Source organism: Herpailurus yagouaroundi, unplaced genomic scaffold (assembly GCF_014898765.1).
Source record: "Herpailurus yagouaroundi ecotype Mexico unplaced genomic scaffold, PumYag 203, whole genome shotgun sequence".
In the NCBI taxonomy this organism is placed as follows: Eukaryota; Metazoa; Chordata; class Mammalia; order Carnivora; family Felidae; genus Herpailurus; species Herpailurus yagouaroundi.
In genome coordinates this window covers 15,931,201-15,946,443 of record NW_024412434.1, presented here as the reverse complement: position 1 = coordinate 15,946,443, position 15,243 = coordinate 15,931,201, and the positions used below count along the sequence as shown (strand labels likewise).

Genomic DNA, 15,243 nt, shown 5'->3' with positions numbered 1-15,243 from the left:
ATCATATTGGCTTGCAGATACATGGTCATAATAACCAACACAAGAGGGTACAAGGCAGTGAGACACTGATGTGGCTAAAGAGCCACTGATTCTAGTATCAACCCCGTAGATCCCTACTTCCCATTTGAAACTCTACTTATCTACTGGAAATAGTACATCTCTTCATTGCTAACTACTCATATTTATCTCCTTCCTCCATTTTATCTGTTCTCTACTTTAAATTGTTTTGAGTAAATTAAAGGTGATATTACATTGTACTGTGCCTTTCCATCTTATGGACAAAGAACCTGGGTTTAAGCAGAAACTGGAAAGAACTTCTTGTAGAGGTAATCTACAAATTGTCTGACCTCCAAAACACCAAGCATTATTCCTTGTTCTGGCCAATGCATGTGTTTTTTCCACTGTGTTCTATTATCTGGTGTAAGAGATTATATATGTAAATTTCCACAGAATTATTTTGATGTAAAGCAAGCCTCAGTTTTACTCTCAGCAGTCAAAGTAAATATTAATGACCCCAGGAAAAAAAATGTGCAGCTGTGTGTATTTTGATGTTCTGCAGTTTCAGACACTCTACTGGTTTTTCTTCAAAAAAAGCAAAGCCCTTATGTGAGGAAGACTAAAATTGTACTTAAGACCAAACATGAGCATAAAATGGTTTATCTAAAAGGTTTGTAGATATTTATGCTTTATCATACTAGTGGGCTATTTTTAGTCAAACCAGCTAATTTCTTGTTTATGAAGGAAATTTCACATCTGTTCTGTTCAGTAGAGCATGCCCCGGAAGCCTGAGGGATGTAGCTGTATTCCCATATTTAATAGCACACTCTCCTATTAGTTAAATAGGGAAGAGTAAGGGAAGGCAAGACGAGATACACAGTTGACTCTTGAGCAACACAGGGTTGAACTGTGTGGGTCTACTTATGCGTAGATTTTTTACAGTCCTGTAAATGTAATTTCTCTTCCTTATGGTTTTCCTGATAACATTTTATCTAGCTTACTTTATTGCAGTAATGCAGTATATGATACATATAACATACTAAATATGTGTTCCCTTCCTATCTGTTAAGGCTTCCAGTTCACAGTAGGCTATTAGTAGTTAAGTTTGGGGGAATCAGTAGTTATATATGGATTTTAAAATTTTTTAATGGTTATTTATTTTTGAGAGAGAGAAAGGGAGAGAGACAGAGTGAGAGAAGGGGAGAGGCAGAGAGAGAAAGACAGAGCAACTGAAGCAGGCTACAGGCCCTGGGCTGTCATCACCGAGCCTGACACGGGGCTATAACTCATGAACCGCGAGATCATGACCTGAGCAGAAGTCGGACGCTTAACTGACTGAGCCACCCAGGAGCCCCAGTTATATGTAGATTTTTAACTGTGTGAGGGTCAATGCTCCAAACCCCTACATTGTTCAGGGGCCAACTGTGTACCCCTAGAAAAGCAAATCACTGGAAACTTTTAAAAACAAAAAGGACACCAGACATATGGTATATTGTGAGTCTGTTCCCACACTGCAACCTCTCTGCTTCCTGCTTTTTCCTCTTTCCTCCTGCTCCATCCATCCCCTTCTAATGTTCAATGACTGGCTCCACAATCTGACTCTCTATAGTTGACCTTCCGAGTTTTCCTCCAATGGATTATTTTCCTGTATAAACTTTCTGTTTCTTCTTATTACTTTTCTACTACTGTTCATAATCATCAGCCTTTCTCTGCCCAAATAAATGGTTTCTCTCTCTGCTAAGGTTTACATGCTCCTGTAAAGACAAACACTGTATCTTTGTAATGCCATGACACCTAAAAACATGATACCAAGTGATTTGGGGAGAGGAGAGGGCAAGCCTGAAAGGCAGAGGAAGAAATCTGAGGCCTAAAATCCATGCCCTAGGCTGTGTTTTACCTGGAATTCATACCTGCAAATCATATTGTCCAAGGAATACTTCCACTTTGATGTCCCCTTAGGCACTTCAAACACAAGTGTCTTTCTCTTTAAATTCTCCATTCCACTAAAAAAAAAAAAAAACAATTCTCCATTCCCCACAAATCCCCCAATTCTGTGGCCCAGCCAGAAACTTGAACATCATTCTTGACTCCTCCAAATGATCACCAGGATGTTTCGATCTCAGCATTTCAATATCTCACAAATCCCCACAATTCTCAACTCCCCACCCCACCCCTTTCATTCAGGCAGCTATACTTTTTTATAGGACTATTACAAAAACTCTTAACTGGGCTCCCAAATTTTAGTTTTAGCCCTTCTGTTAACTTTATATACTGGATCCAGAATTGTCTTTTCGAAGCGTGAAACATCCACTTCCTGTCTTAAAATTATGGCCTCCTAGGTTAAAGTTTAAACTCCTCACTGAGCCTGTATGATCTGGCCCCTGTGTGTCTGTGACCTTCTCTCATACTTGCTTCACATTATCAGTCCAATCAGGCTGAACTTCCTTCAGTTCCTCAAACACACCACACTCTCTTCTTGGGCCTCTGAGTCTTTATGCTTATCTTTACACGCACACACACACACAGACACACACCCCACCTACCTTCCCCAAATGAATGCCTGGTTCTCTTCTGGAAAGCTTTTCTTTGTTCCCCAAATTTGATTTAGGTGCTCTCCTTGGTATTTTCATAAACCTTATTATATCCATCCCAAATTATATTACCTTTACTACTGTATTTTAATGCCCTAGTCACTTTTTTGCATTATCCATGAAGCTGGAAGACCAATGAGAGCAAAGACCGCACTTGTATCTTTTTTAGGTCGACATTTCCTAAAAACTATGAGCTGGCTGTTTCCAAACATTCTCAACAACTCTATGAGATGGGTACTCTTTTTAACCCTGTTTGACAGAGAAGAACCAGAGGCATAGAGAAATTAACAATCTTAGCTGATATTACACAGCAAGTGAATTGAGTCGAGATTCTTACTCAGACAGTCTGTCTCTGGTGCCTGCAGCTTTAGCAACTATGTAAACTTCCTAGATTATTTAATGATACATATCCAGTGCCTAGCCTAGTACCAGACATTAATAGGTGTTCAGAATCGGTGTGTTGGATTACAAATTAAAGGAAGTGGAGGCTTCCATCAAGTATTAGAGTTAGGATAGCCCAGCTAGGGAAAAATGGTATCCTGCAAGAGAGAAGGTGTCAAAAAAGCCAAGGAGAGCGATTTGAGGGGTAAGTGAGTAGAGAAAGTGATAGGTCTTTGTGGATCAGAATGGTTTGGTTAAGTTACAAAGAGACTGTAAAGAACCCTGAAGACCTAAAGGCACTAACCACTTCCAGAGTCATGACTATGGGACAGTATCTACCTTCTTTTTAGTCTATAAGCAAACTACCTTTGAAAATAAATGTTCATGCTAACCTAGAAGTAGGGAATGATACAAGCAGCAAAGAGCAGGGCCGGGGCAGTGTCCGCCATGATGGTGGCTGCTGTGTGGAACGAAAGACAATCAATGTTCCATTAAAGAACAAATTTCCGTATAATTACAAGTATGTCATGCAGACATGTTCTAAATAAGCAGATTTTACTTAATCCAGGGGGGAAGAAAAAAGTCTTCTCTTGTGGTCACTCAGGCATGTGAAGAGAATGAACACATCAAGGGCAGCAAGGGCCACTGAACAAATTTGTGGGGTACAGGGAAGTAGTCTGGGAGAATTCTTGTGCTTGTAGCAAATGGGAAGAAATACTCTCAATGACTAGATTTAATACAATAATTAACAGTAATATGTCCTCCTCCTTCCTAATAATATTTATAATTAACTGTTGTTTTTATGACACTTCCTTTTAGAATGCCCATTGGGTTACTGCAGAAATGGTGGGAATTGTGTAGTGGAGAAGAATGGCCCTATGTGTCGGTAAGGAACATCATCTACTTTTTCTCCTACCAGTTATTGCCATTGGCTTCCTTATTTTTTTCTTGAAGCTGATACAATACATCATAATGAACATGAAGTTATTAAGGTAAACATAGTGGATAATGGCATTTTATGCATTTGTCTGTCTGAACAAGAGAAGGGAAGATATGAGTATATTTTAGAAAAAAAAATTCAATTACTTAACATGATTTTATATCTTAACATTTTGTATAGGACATAGTTTTAATAGTAGCCATTATTTCTTGTTTTTAATATTTATATGAGGCTATATTTTTATATGGGTGTCATCCTATTTCAGATGAACTTAGTGTCTGTGTTTCCTGACTCCCCTTTTATTTTACATTTCATATTTCTCTTTTCTAACAACAAAGGATAAAATTAATTCATAAATAAGATCTTTTTCTAGTTTATGCAATGGATGTTTTTGAGCAGCTAAAGTTAAGGTACAGATAAGGAATATATTTGCATACTTAAGGCAAAAATAAACAAAAACAGTCCTTGTGATTTCTTTGGGGAATTATTTATATTGCATATCAAAGATTGCTTGATTTTTCCCTCACCCTTTAGGGAATTGTGTAAAACAGTTTCATAAATTCCAAAGGAAATGATGCATAGTCCATTATATTTGTGTTTATGACTTTTTAATCTAGCAGACCAAGGGATATATTGCTCTGCTTATTAGACAACTGATTGTAGGTTGATACTCAAGTCATAACAAAACATATTGCAGTATCTGGAAAAGACTGATTAATAGTTGTTTAAATACTTACATCCGTCTGAGTCAACACTCATATTTTAGGAAAAGTTGTTTATCCCTTAAAAAAGCAAAAATCTCTACCAATTAAAACAACAAAAATTTTTTATGAGGAGGTAAGTTCAGACACTGTCTTAACATTGTTGAAACTGAATTATTAGTGGGTTTCTGTAAGTGTTTTGTCTATTTCATTATGTAATTTGTTTTACATCTCCACAAAATTATACTTTCTCCTGTATCAGTTTCCATGGAAATTAACTTGTCACAAGCTGCATGTTGATGGAAGGACAGGATACATAGTACTAATTTCTAAATGTCTTCTGAAAGAAAGTGAGAATGATGCCATAAGTAATGTTTATTGAATGTCAGCTGAGTGGATAATGTTATTTAGTGTCAACTGTTTACAGTAAGGAGGTTTGCATTTTGGTCTCCTCTAGCCCAGATAGACAATAAAGTTCTCGACTGTAGCTAGTCTCAGCTGAGCAAGCAGAGTTTTGCATTCTTGGCAACATCCTCTTGTACTTAAATAAACTTTAAAACTTGAAATCCAGATGGTGACATCTGAAATGTGTTTCTCTCACATGAGAAAACTCTAACGTGGGGGAGAAGATTCAATGGGAGGATTAAGAGGCAAAGGGACTAGAGGCAGGAAATCGATGCAGCAAATGTAGAAAGAAATCCACCAATCAGATATTTTAAAATCGTATTTTTGATAGTAAATAATACTTTTCAAATAGTGAAATAACTAATGACCATCACACAAACAAATGTGTGGAATTAGTGTTCTTTACAACATAGGTGTGAGAAATGACTTAAGGGTTTTTTTCATATTATATATAATATGGTAGTTTCTCCAAACAAACTGTAATAACATTAAAATTGTGGACTGCAAAAGTAACTATGTGTATATTATAATCAATTTTGGAAGATGTTCAGTAGGGTATCAGGCAAAGGGCAGAATCCCCGATGTTTAAATCCTACTCATTAGGATTATGGTTTATATCCACTTGAATATGGTTTTCCTTTCACAAACACATGTACACGCATAAGCATGCATTTGTTTCTTGCAGAAATGTGAATTATACTTTACACATTCACTATGCACCTTGTTTATGGTTTTTTTCCTCTTCATAAAATATTTTGCTGTTGCACGTGGGTACATATGGCTCTAGATCTCTCACTTCCTGGCTGTGTAGTGTTGGGCAAGTTTCTTAATCTAACTGTGTTTCAGCTTCTTCTTTGGCAAGTTGGAGAAAAGAATAGCACCTGCCTCCTAGAGTAGTTGTGAAATTTAAAGGGGTTAATATGTGTAAGATGCTCTGTACCATGCCTGACCTACAAAAGATACTACAGGAATACTAGCCATCAGAACTATTATATAATTTTAAAAATTCTGTGTAGTATGCAATGTGTAATATAGGGTGTGCCATCATTTAAAAAGCTCATGAGTCCTATTAATGCTTGTTTAGTTCCAATATTAAGTATTTGCTTTTACAGGTAACATCCATCCTTTGACTAATCCTTGCACAATTCTTTAAGTGTAACATATCTTACTGAAATGCAAAATAACAATGTAAATTATTTCTAATTGCATTTAGTGTCAAATTCATTTCCAATTAAATGCCATATCCACGTCATTTGTCACACACAGGTGTTCTTTTTTGGATTTAAGGTTAAATGAGGATGGCTTTAGAATACAAAGTTTTAGAGTGAATATAGGGCATCATGGAAAGATGATGGCTTTATGTCAAACCCCTATCATTCCCACATGTGGGAATTCTAGATCTTTGTCACCCAGAGACGTAAGGCCAGAAAACTCAAGCCCACGTCTCATCTGGGACATTGTGAATATAAGAACTTCATGGTCACAAAGAGGGGACCTATCACCAAAGCCTCTGGATTTTCTCTTTGGATCTTGGGTGCCTTGAGAAAGACCTTCAGTTTTTACCTATGATCCAGTAGAAGAGACTTTTAAAAATACCATTTGGGATGCTAGAAGTTTATAATTATCCACAAGAGTAGAAACTACTAGATGAGGGGCGCCTGGGTGGCGCAGTCGGTTAAGCGTCCGACTTCAGCCAGGTCACGATCTCGCGGTCCGGGAGTTCGAGCCCCGCGTCGGGCTCTGGGCTGATGGCTCAGAGCCTGGAGCCTGTTTCCGATTCTGTGTCTCCCTCTCTCTCTGCCCCTCCCCTGTTCACGCTCTGTCTCTCTCTGTCCCAAAATAAATAAACGTTGAAAAAAAAATTAAAAAAAAAAAAAAAACTACTAGATGAATCATGGTTTTCCATTTCTTGAGGAACACCAATAATGCGGCATGTTTGAGGGATGAAGAAGCAAACCATGAACCAAAAGAGGGAAATTATCCCTCACCTAAGGAGGCTTGATTATTACGTTTTCTTGAGATATCGATATGTTTGGAAAATAAACTGAGCTACGTAATATAAATTCTAAAGGATTAGAAAGATGTTACAAGGAAAGAAAAACAGAAAGAAAAAAAAAAGGAAGGTAGTTAGTGAAGGTAGGAAGAAAAATATTAAAGCTTGGGTTAATTTATAGACTTTGAAGACAACTTGTCCGCAGCCACCCTATCCCACTAGACTCCTTGCCCCTCCCTACTTGCATGCATGCTGTCTCTCTCTCTCTCTCTCTCTCTCTCTCTCTCTCTCTCTCTCAAAATAAATGCATAAACTTTAAAAAAAAAAAAAGGAAAGCAATGGAGTAACTCTCCTCTTGTTAAAGCAGTATGGTACAGGCACTTGAAAGCATTTAGAGGAGCGGAGTAGAAAATCTAGAAATATATTCAAGTGCGTATGAAAAGCTAATAAATAATAACAGTGGCATCTCAAATCATTGGACAGGATGGACTTTTTTGCAAGAAATGTTAGGGCAACAAGTTAGCTATTTAGAAAAGGTAAAATTAGAACCATACCTCACATCATACACACACAAAAATAATCTTCAGGTGGAGCAGAATGCAGGCTGAAACCACATATATACTAGAGAAATACATGGTTAAATTCTCTATATTCTGAATGTAAGAAAATGATTTTTTTCAATGACTCAAGCCTAAATGCAATCAAAGGTAATGTTGATACATTTGACTACATAAAAAATTTGACTAAAAAGAATTTTTTGCATTGTAAAAAATACCATAAGCAATATCAAAAGGCAAATGGCAATCTGAAAGAAAATACGTATGTCAGATATCTCAGGAAAAGGACAAATATCCCTAATACTTAAAGAACTATTTTAAGACATGGGAAAAGACCAACCTTCATATTAAAAATCTGACAATTATTTTTGAAATACATAAAATGATGATCAAACATTTGAAAAAACTTCAACTCATAACAGCGAGGCACATTTAAATGGTACTAACACGCTTTTTTCTCACCTCTCTGATGAGTAACATATTCTGTGGGTAAGGATGTGAAAAAACAAGCATTTTGCCAGGAGAAGTGTAAATTGGTATAATTTCTATGGAGATGATTTTGGCAATATCTAAAAAAACTACATATCCATATACTTTTTGACTTAGCAATATCATTTCTAGAATTTATATTACTGGTACAGCTCCAACACTACAAGAATGTATGTCCACAGAATTACTCACTGTAGCATTTTTATAATTTCAAAATATTGGAAACAACCTAAATGCCCATGTATAGCAGAGTAAACCACATGATGGAGTCTAACTGGAATATGGAGTGGTTAAGGAGTGCTCTGTAAGCCAGCTGAAGAAAGGTATTGCCTGGGGCAGCTTAAAGGAAAATGAAGAAATGTAGAATTGTTCCTGGAACTCTTCTGTAGTTCTTTCATTTGACTTAAATGTTAAAAATCTGGAGGGTATGTTATTGTTGACAATAATATGTCAGAACCTCTTAAGCGTTTGTCATGCCTTTGGCCTTCACATAAACCTACAAGGTACATGACCGTGTACTAACCGAGCAGTAAAGGAAATGAGACTTGGAAATATCTAACAAAACTATAATTTTTGGAGAAAATATTAAAAAAAGTGAAATTAAGTAATTTTCTCAGATACATAAAGCAAGAAAATGATGGAGTTCAGATTCAAACCTAAGTCTTTTGCCAAAGTCTATACTCCTAGGTTATCACCCCCTGTGGCATGTTTCCTCTTTGGAGATTTGATGTGATGGCTCCTGATTCTATGATTGCAAGATTCTATGAGTAGAGATATGAATCAAATGCTTAAAGAAAATCTAGGGGTGCCTGGGTGGCTCAGTCAGTTAAACGTCCAACTTCAGCTCAGGTCATGATCTCACAGTTTGTGAGTTTGAGTCCTGCATCAGGCTGTGTGCTGATAGCTCATAGCCTGGAGCCTGCTTCAGATCCTGTCCCTCTCTCTCTGTTCCTCCCCCACTCACTCATGCGCTCGCTCATGCTCTCTCTCGCTCTCTCTCTCTCTCTCTCTCTGTCTCAAATATAAAATAAAACATTAAAAAAAATTTTAAAAATCTAGAACTAAGCTTTATTTGTACTTGGCCGTTTGCTGCTTTTTAATACACTGTGCACTTTTATTCCTCTGAGTGTTCATATTGTTCCTTTTTGCCCATTTTGCACTTTCCCACCTGGACGACCTGAAAAAATTCCAGATTCATCTATCATGTCCAAACCTCCTCTCTAGAACTTTCCCTGAGCCCACATGCTTATGACTCATATCCTGTATGCCATGTAGAGATATGAATCTAAAAACATATGTACCTGAGTTTAGGTATGAATTCCATCCACCATTTACTAATGCCATGAATTTGAATAAATTACTTAACCTTTTTCTATGGAGAAAAAGGAAAATGACTATATACTAAGGAACTAACGTTCTCTGCCACAATGGAGCTATAAATTGAAAAGGGCTTCTGTATTACTGAAATGTACAATTTGTAATTGTTTTATTTACTTAAGAACATTTTTAAAATGTTGTATCTAAGTGGGAAGCATTAGTAATCTTTTTGCTAATTTCTTATTTAACATCATCAACATCATCTCCATAGCAACCAACAGTAGTTCTTTACGAGGTCAAAAACAGAACAAGGCATAAACATTTAAGATCATGGCCTCTGATGTTATTTTTTCACACACAGTACTCAAGTGCTAAGGACTAACAAATACTCATAGTAAACTTGAATGTTTTGGAAATGAAAATCATTGCAAAATTTCAAAAGTCTATTTAAAGAGGAGGACATTTAGCTGTCTTTTGTGCAATAAGCTTGAGAGGCCATGAGAGTGTATGTTTTTCAAATCCAACACATGGAAGAAACAATTTCATGGTTAAATATAAATTACCAAAATTGTCCCAAGAAGAGGAAATGTTAAAATTGAGTAGATTGAGTGACATAGTAGAAATTTTAAAAGTCAAAAGTGTAGTTCCTCTCTTCCAAAAAATTTAAATGTGTATATCTATTTAAAAATCTCGGGACGCCTGGGTGGCGCAGTCGGTTAAGCGTCCGACTTCAGCCAGGTCACGATCTCGCGGTCCGTGAGTTCGAGCCCCGCGTCAGGCTCTGGGCTGATGGCTCAGAGCCTGGAGCCTGTTTCCGATTCTGTGTCTCCCTCTCTCTCTGCTCCTCCCCCGTTCATGCTCTGTCTCTCTCTGTCCCAAAAATAAATAAACGTTGAAAAAAAATTTTAAAAATAAAAATAAAAATCTCAAAGCATTTCTCTTAAAGCCGGGAATAAGAACAAGAAATCTCTTAGCACTGGGATTCTTCTATTTGCTTAAGAGGTTTTAGCCAAATGAACGAGCGCAAAGAAATAAGAGTTAAACGTATTGAAAAAGAAGCAACACAAATACTGTTGCATATTCTCACAGCCTAGGAGATTCAAGTAAATTAACCGTAATACTTTTAGAATGATATATATATAAAAAAAGGTTCAGCAAGGTAGATGGATACATGAAAAGTATGCAAGACTAGGTAAATTTCCTTTTTTACCAGTAGGGATGATGATTGAATAAGATAATTGGAAAAGAACTCAATTCTGAAATAGCAGCAATTATTGTAATATATACAGGCCTACACTTAACAGTAAATGTTGAAGACCTACATAAAGAAAAGAGAAAAGCTCAAATGAAGGATGTCCAAAGACCTGATTCCATAGATAGGAAAAAGATATGGGTGAATTTACTTTCTAGAATTAGCAATATTCAGTAGTGTACAAATGACAACCAAAGAACATTCTCAGTGTTTTAGGTTTTTGCTTGTTTTTCAAATAGACCAGTGGATTTTAATGTTCGCCTGAGAACACAAATATAATATTTAAAGACAAAATTAAGAATTGGTATTTATTGTACTTGATAATTAAAGTTTGCTATAAAGTCATGGGTAATGTATATTGAGGAGCCAGGACACAACGCCAAAGAGGATATTGCAACAGAATAAAGCTTCTGCAAATAGATTAATGTAGCTATGTGAAATTAGGATAAAATAGGTAGCATTTCAGGTAGATGAGAATGGGTGGGCTGGACTAATAATAATTCATATTAGGACGACTGGTTAGCCATTTATTTAAAATAGAAATTATTAGGGGCGCCTGGGTGGCGCAGTCGGTTAAGCGTCCGACTTCAGCCAGGTCATGATCTCGCGGTCCGTGAGTTCGAGCCCCGCGTCAGGCTCTGGGCTGATGGCTCAGAGCCTGGAGCCTGTTTCCGATTCTGTGTCTCCCTCTCTCTCTGCCCCTCCCCCGTTCATGCTCTGTCTCTCTCTGTCCCAAAAATAAATAAACGTTGAAAAAAAAGTTTAAAAAAAAATAAATAAATAAAATAGAAATTATTATTGATATTTCATGTGAGGAATTAATCCCAGGCTTAATAAAGGGATGAACAGGGAAAAAATTATAAAAAATTTTAGAGAAAACACAGAATAAAGGACTCTTTTTAAATCTTGAAGCATGGAAGTCATTTTTAAGTTTACTAGCAGTCATAAAGGAAAAGATGAAGAGATTTGAAAATTTGACCACATGGATAATTCTTAAGCAGAATGAAAACTGCAGTATGGTGAAAGACATCATAAATTTTATTAATAACACAATAACAGGCCACAAAAATATATATAAAGTATATACTATAGATGGGGATTCATTATTGTATTAATTATTTACTTATATGTTAAAGTGTTCCCTCAAAACAATAAAAATTAGGCAATAGACAGCTAGGCAAAGGTTATTCACAGAAGAAGGAATATAAATGGTCAATACATACCTGAAAAAAATTCAACCCTCATTAATAGGTAAGTACAAGGTAACCCTTGAAAATCCTAGTTTTACCTAAAGTGGCAAAAAAAAAAAAAAATAAGTTTAATAATATCCACTATTTACGAGAGTGTAGAAGCCCTGGCACTTTTATACATAGATTATGGGAATATAATCTGTATATTTAGGAAGCTAAATATACAACATTTAGGTAAAGAAATTTTTAGGAAAGACAAATGGAAATACCCATTCAAGATTTTAATATTCACAGTGTTTAACTCAGCAACCTCCATCCTAGGAATCTAGCCTGCTGACATACTTATAAGAAATATGTAGGTAAATGTGTTGAAATTGGTATTTTATGGTTGTGTTTTGGAAACAAACTTCAGTGTTCAAAATAGTGTAATGGGATATGATAGAACCATTTTTTTTAATGGAAAATAAAAATCCTGACATAGAAAAGTGTCTACATTGTTAGGTGAAAAATGCAAATTCCACAATAATATGCACTTTAAAATTCTATGGGGGAAGAAGATGAGTAAATGTGAGTGTAGAAAATGAAAAACGAGTCTAGCAGTGTGCACATCAAAGTATTAATAGTTGTAAGTGAGCTCTCCAGAAGGAGATTCGCTTTGGGAGAGAGAGCAATTTCGTATTTTAGTTTCTCCATTTTTATTTTAACCAATACTCCTTCTGTAACTTAGAAATGCAGTTTTTTAAAAAGGCCTTAAAAACAGTTACAGTATTAAAAAAATAATAACATCGCTTACAGTAAAAGGCAGAGCCAACTGGCTGCTTTTCACAGTGTCTCCAAGATAAATGGGCCTGTCCCTTGCTTTTTTTCCCCTGTTGTCAGAAAGTATTACACACTTTCTGCCTCGTGCAGAGCCAAACAAGCCAGACAGACTAGGAATGTGATTGAAGATGAAGCAAATAACCCCTCTCCCCAAGGCTCCCTCCCTGTCTCACTCCCAAAGCTGGATCCTTCTCTCGTCACATATGCCAAAAGAGTCATGAAAATGAAAAGCACAGTAATACCTAATTTTCCCTCACTGCCCCTTTCCCAGAAAGAAAGCATTGTGACGTGTTTGTACACTTGAATTGTTTTTGGATTTTTCATGCCAGGCATACGTTTTCACGGCTGAAAACTGCATTGCTTTGACAATCTGATGTGAGTGCCTCTTGAATGACCTGTTGACTCATCCAGGGAGGGCATTCTGCAAGGACGGACATGGCCCAGATTTCGTTTACTGGTCATTGGTGACAAGGGATTTGTGATCCAGATATTTTCCAAAGTCTCTGGTATGACCTGACTGTTAAGTAGATATTTCTTTCCTCCTGGAAGAAAAGTGGTGGGTTATTTCTGGGGCAGTATCTAATGCCAAAGGACTTGCTTTAAAAGAGAGAACAAGAGATAGCTGTCTATATTAGAAGGAGCAGGAACTTGAAGAACCGCCCCTAAAATAGCTGTATAGGAAAATGGTTCCTCTTCATCCACACAGTTTTCATTTGATCGGTTTTCCTAGCATGTGCACGACCACATTTTCACGGGATAGTTGATTGGAAATGGCATCTTTTCTTTCTTTGCTGTGCATGCTGTGTATGTGTGCTCTTGAATGGGACAGTAAAGCACAGCCCAGTAGAGGTGCTCAGAGACCCGAGCCTGGAAGAACGCTGAGAAAAAGTCATTCCTCAGAACGGATTTCACAATTTCCCAAACCAGGCTCCCTAGTGGCACGGGAACTGCGGGCCATCCAGCTCTGCCCTGATCCTACATAGCTTTTCTTCCTGCTCAGCCAGCATGAGTTTAACTATGTCAGAGTAGAGTCTTTTGTGCTGTTGCTAGGTGGCTGATCTCTGCCTTACAGAAGCAAAATCTAGCAAATGAGGTAGAACTTTTTGAACCTATCCCTCTTACTAGTGAAATGTTGACAGATCTAAGTAGTTCAATGCATTTTAATTTTGAAACCCCCGTGGGACTTTTCTTACCCTCTGAAAGCCCTAGTTTATGTTTGCCATTGCCTTAATCTGCTGTTCATCTATACCTCTGAGATGTAGTGCATCTCTTTGTTTTCTTCATAGACTTAGTTTATTTTCCTTTTTTTCATAAGGAGGAAGGAGGTGGTAATGGAAACTGTTTATGTCTTCAAGTTTAAGATGAAATTATGACTCTTCATGATCAGTGGCTAGATTTGATATGATCTATCCATCTATAGGTCCATATTATCCTTCTGTTTACAATGTACTGAAAAATAAAGAATTTTGAGAGACACATATACAAAAATCGGAAAATTTAACACACAATATAGAAAAATAATCGTCTAGAGATGACAGTGGTAGTGTTGATAGAACTCGTACTTGCCTTTTCATTCTCTATGTGTAGAGGCAATAACTGAACACACAAATGCATTGTAGCAAATGCCACAAGAGCAGCAAAAAACCAAAAAGACAAAACGAGAGAACACGCATTTTAGTACTGAACAAAGAGAAATGCATACCTTTTGAATTTACGGCTCCAGGATCCAGAATAAAACACATAAGATCACTTCACAGCCAATGTTTTCATTTTAGGGTTCCCACCATCTAACAATGCTGACAACTAAAAGGGCATGCTTGCTGAACATATACATGGAGAATTCTAATTTTGGAATAAATATCTTCTAATAATTGCATTTTTCATTTTGTAGATAAAAAATAAAAAGCACCATTTTCTTGTTAGAGTGTCGGACTGAGAATGCGTTCAGTTTGAAAACAGATTTCAATATGGGAAATAAGGCTTTACATATATTATTCTTTTCTACTCTGTAGGAATTAAAAGCGATATTATAAGAATTTTCTCTGTAACTAGGTAAATTATAATGCATTATGTTTTCCTGTTATGCATTTTATGATGCTGAGGGAATACAAGCTATATATATAAAAAGGTGTATGTTGATACACGGTATATGTTATATTATTTTTAGAATATATTGCTTACCAGGTTAGATCACCCTAGTGAACACATGCGTATTCACATTGACAAGCATTTTGCCAAGGCCCTTTGTTTTTTTTAGTGGTAAAACATCACAATATATAAATCTTAGTCATTGAAAACGAGCTTATGAAATGCTGTGTGGTGCAAGGAAAGGAAGAATAGGCTTGGAATTACAAGTTCTGCCTTGACTACACTTAATGCTTCCATAGCAGTGTCAGTCAGGGACCCACCAGAAAAGATAATTCATCCCGGATGGCTAACGTAACAAAACTTTGAAGAATACTTACTTTAATGAAGGTATAGGCAAGATTGAAGTAATGACAAGGGATGTTGGGACTCCCAGAGACTGGCAGCAGTAGAAAGCCAAAATTGGAGGGCCAAGGGGTAGATCATGGATAACCAGTTCCCAGTGAGAGCTGGAACTGTGGGTGCG

General features: G+C 36.8%; 1 protein-coding gene across 1 annotated transcript in view; it reads left to right on the top strand.

Moving 5' to 3' along the window:
- MALRD1 (MAM and LDL receptor class A domain containing 1) overlaps positions 1–15,243 on the top strand; it is a 747,899-nt gene that overhangs the window by 604,493 nt on the left and 128,163 nt on the right. Inside the window, exon 33 of the mRNA XM_040451270.1 lies at positions 3,789–3,855. Within this exon, the coding sequence (XP_040307204.1) occupies positions 3,789–3,855 (67 nt within the window). The remainder of the gene's footprint in view (positions 1–3,788; positions 3,856–15,243) is intronic.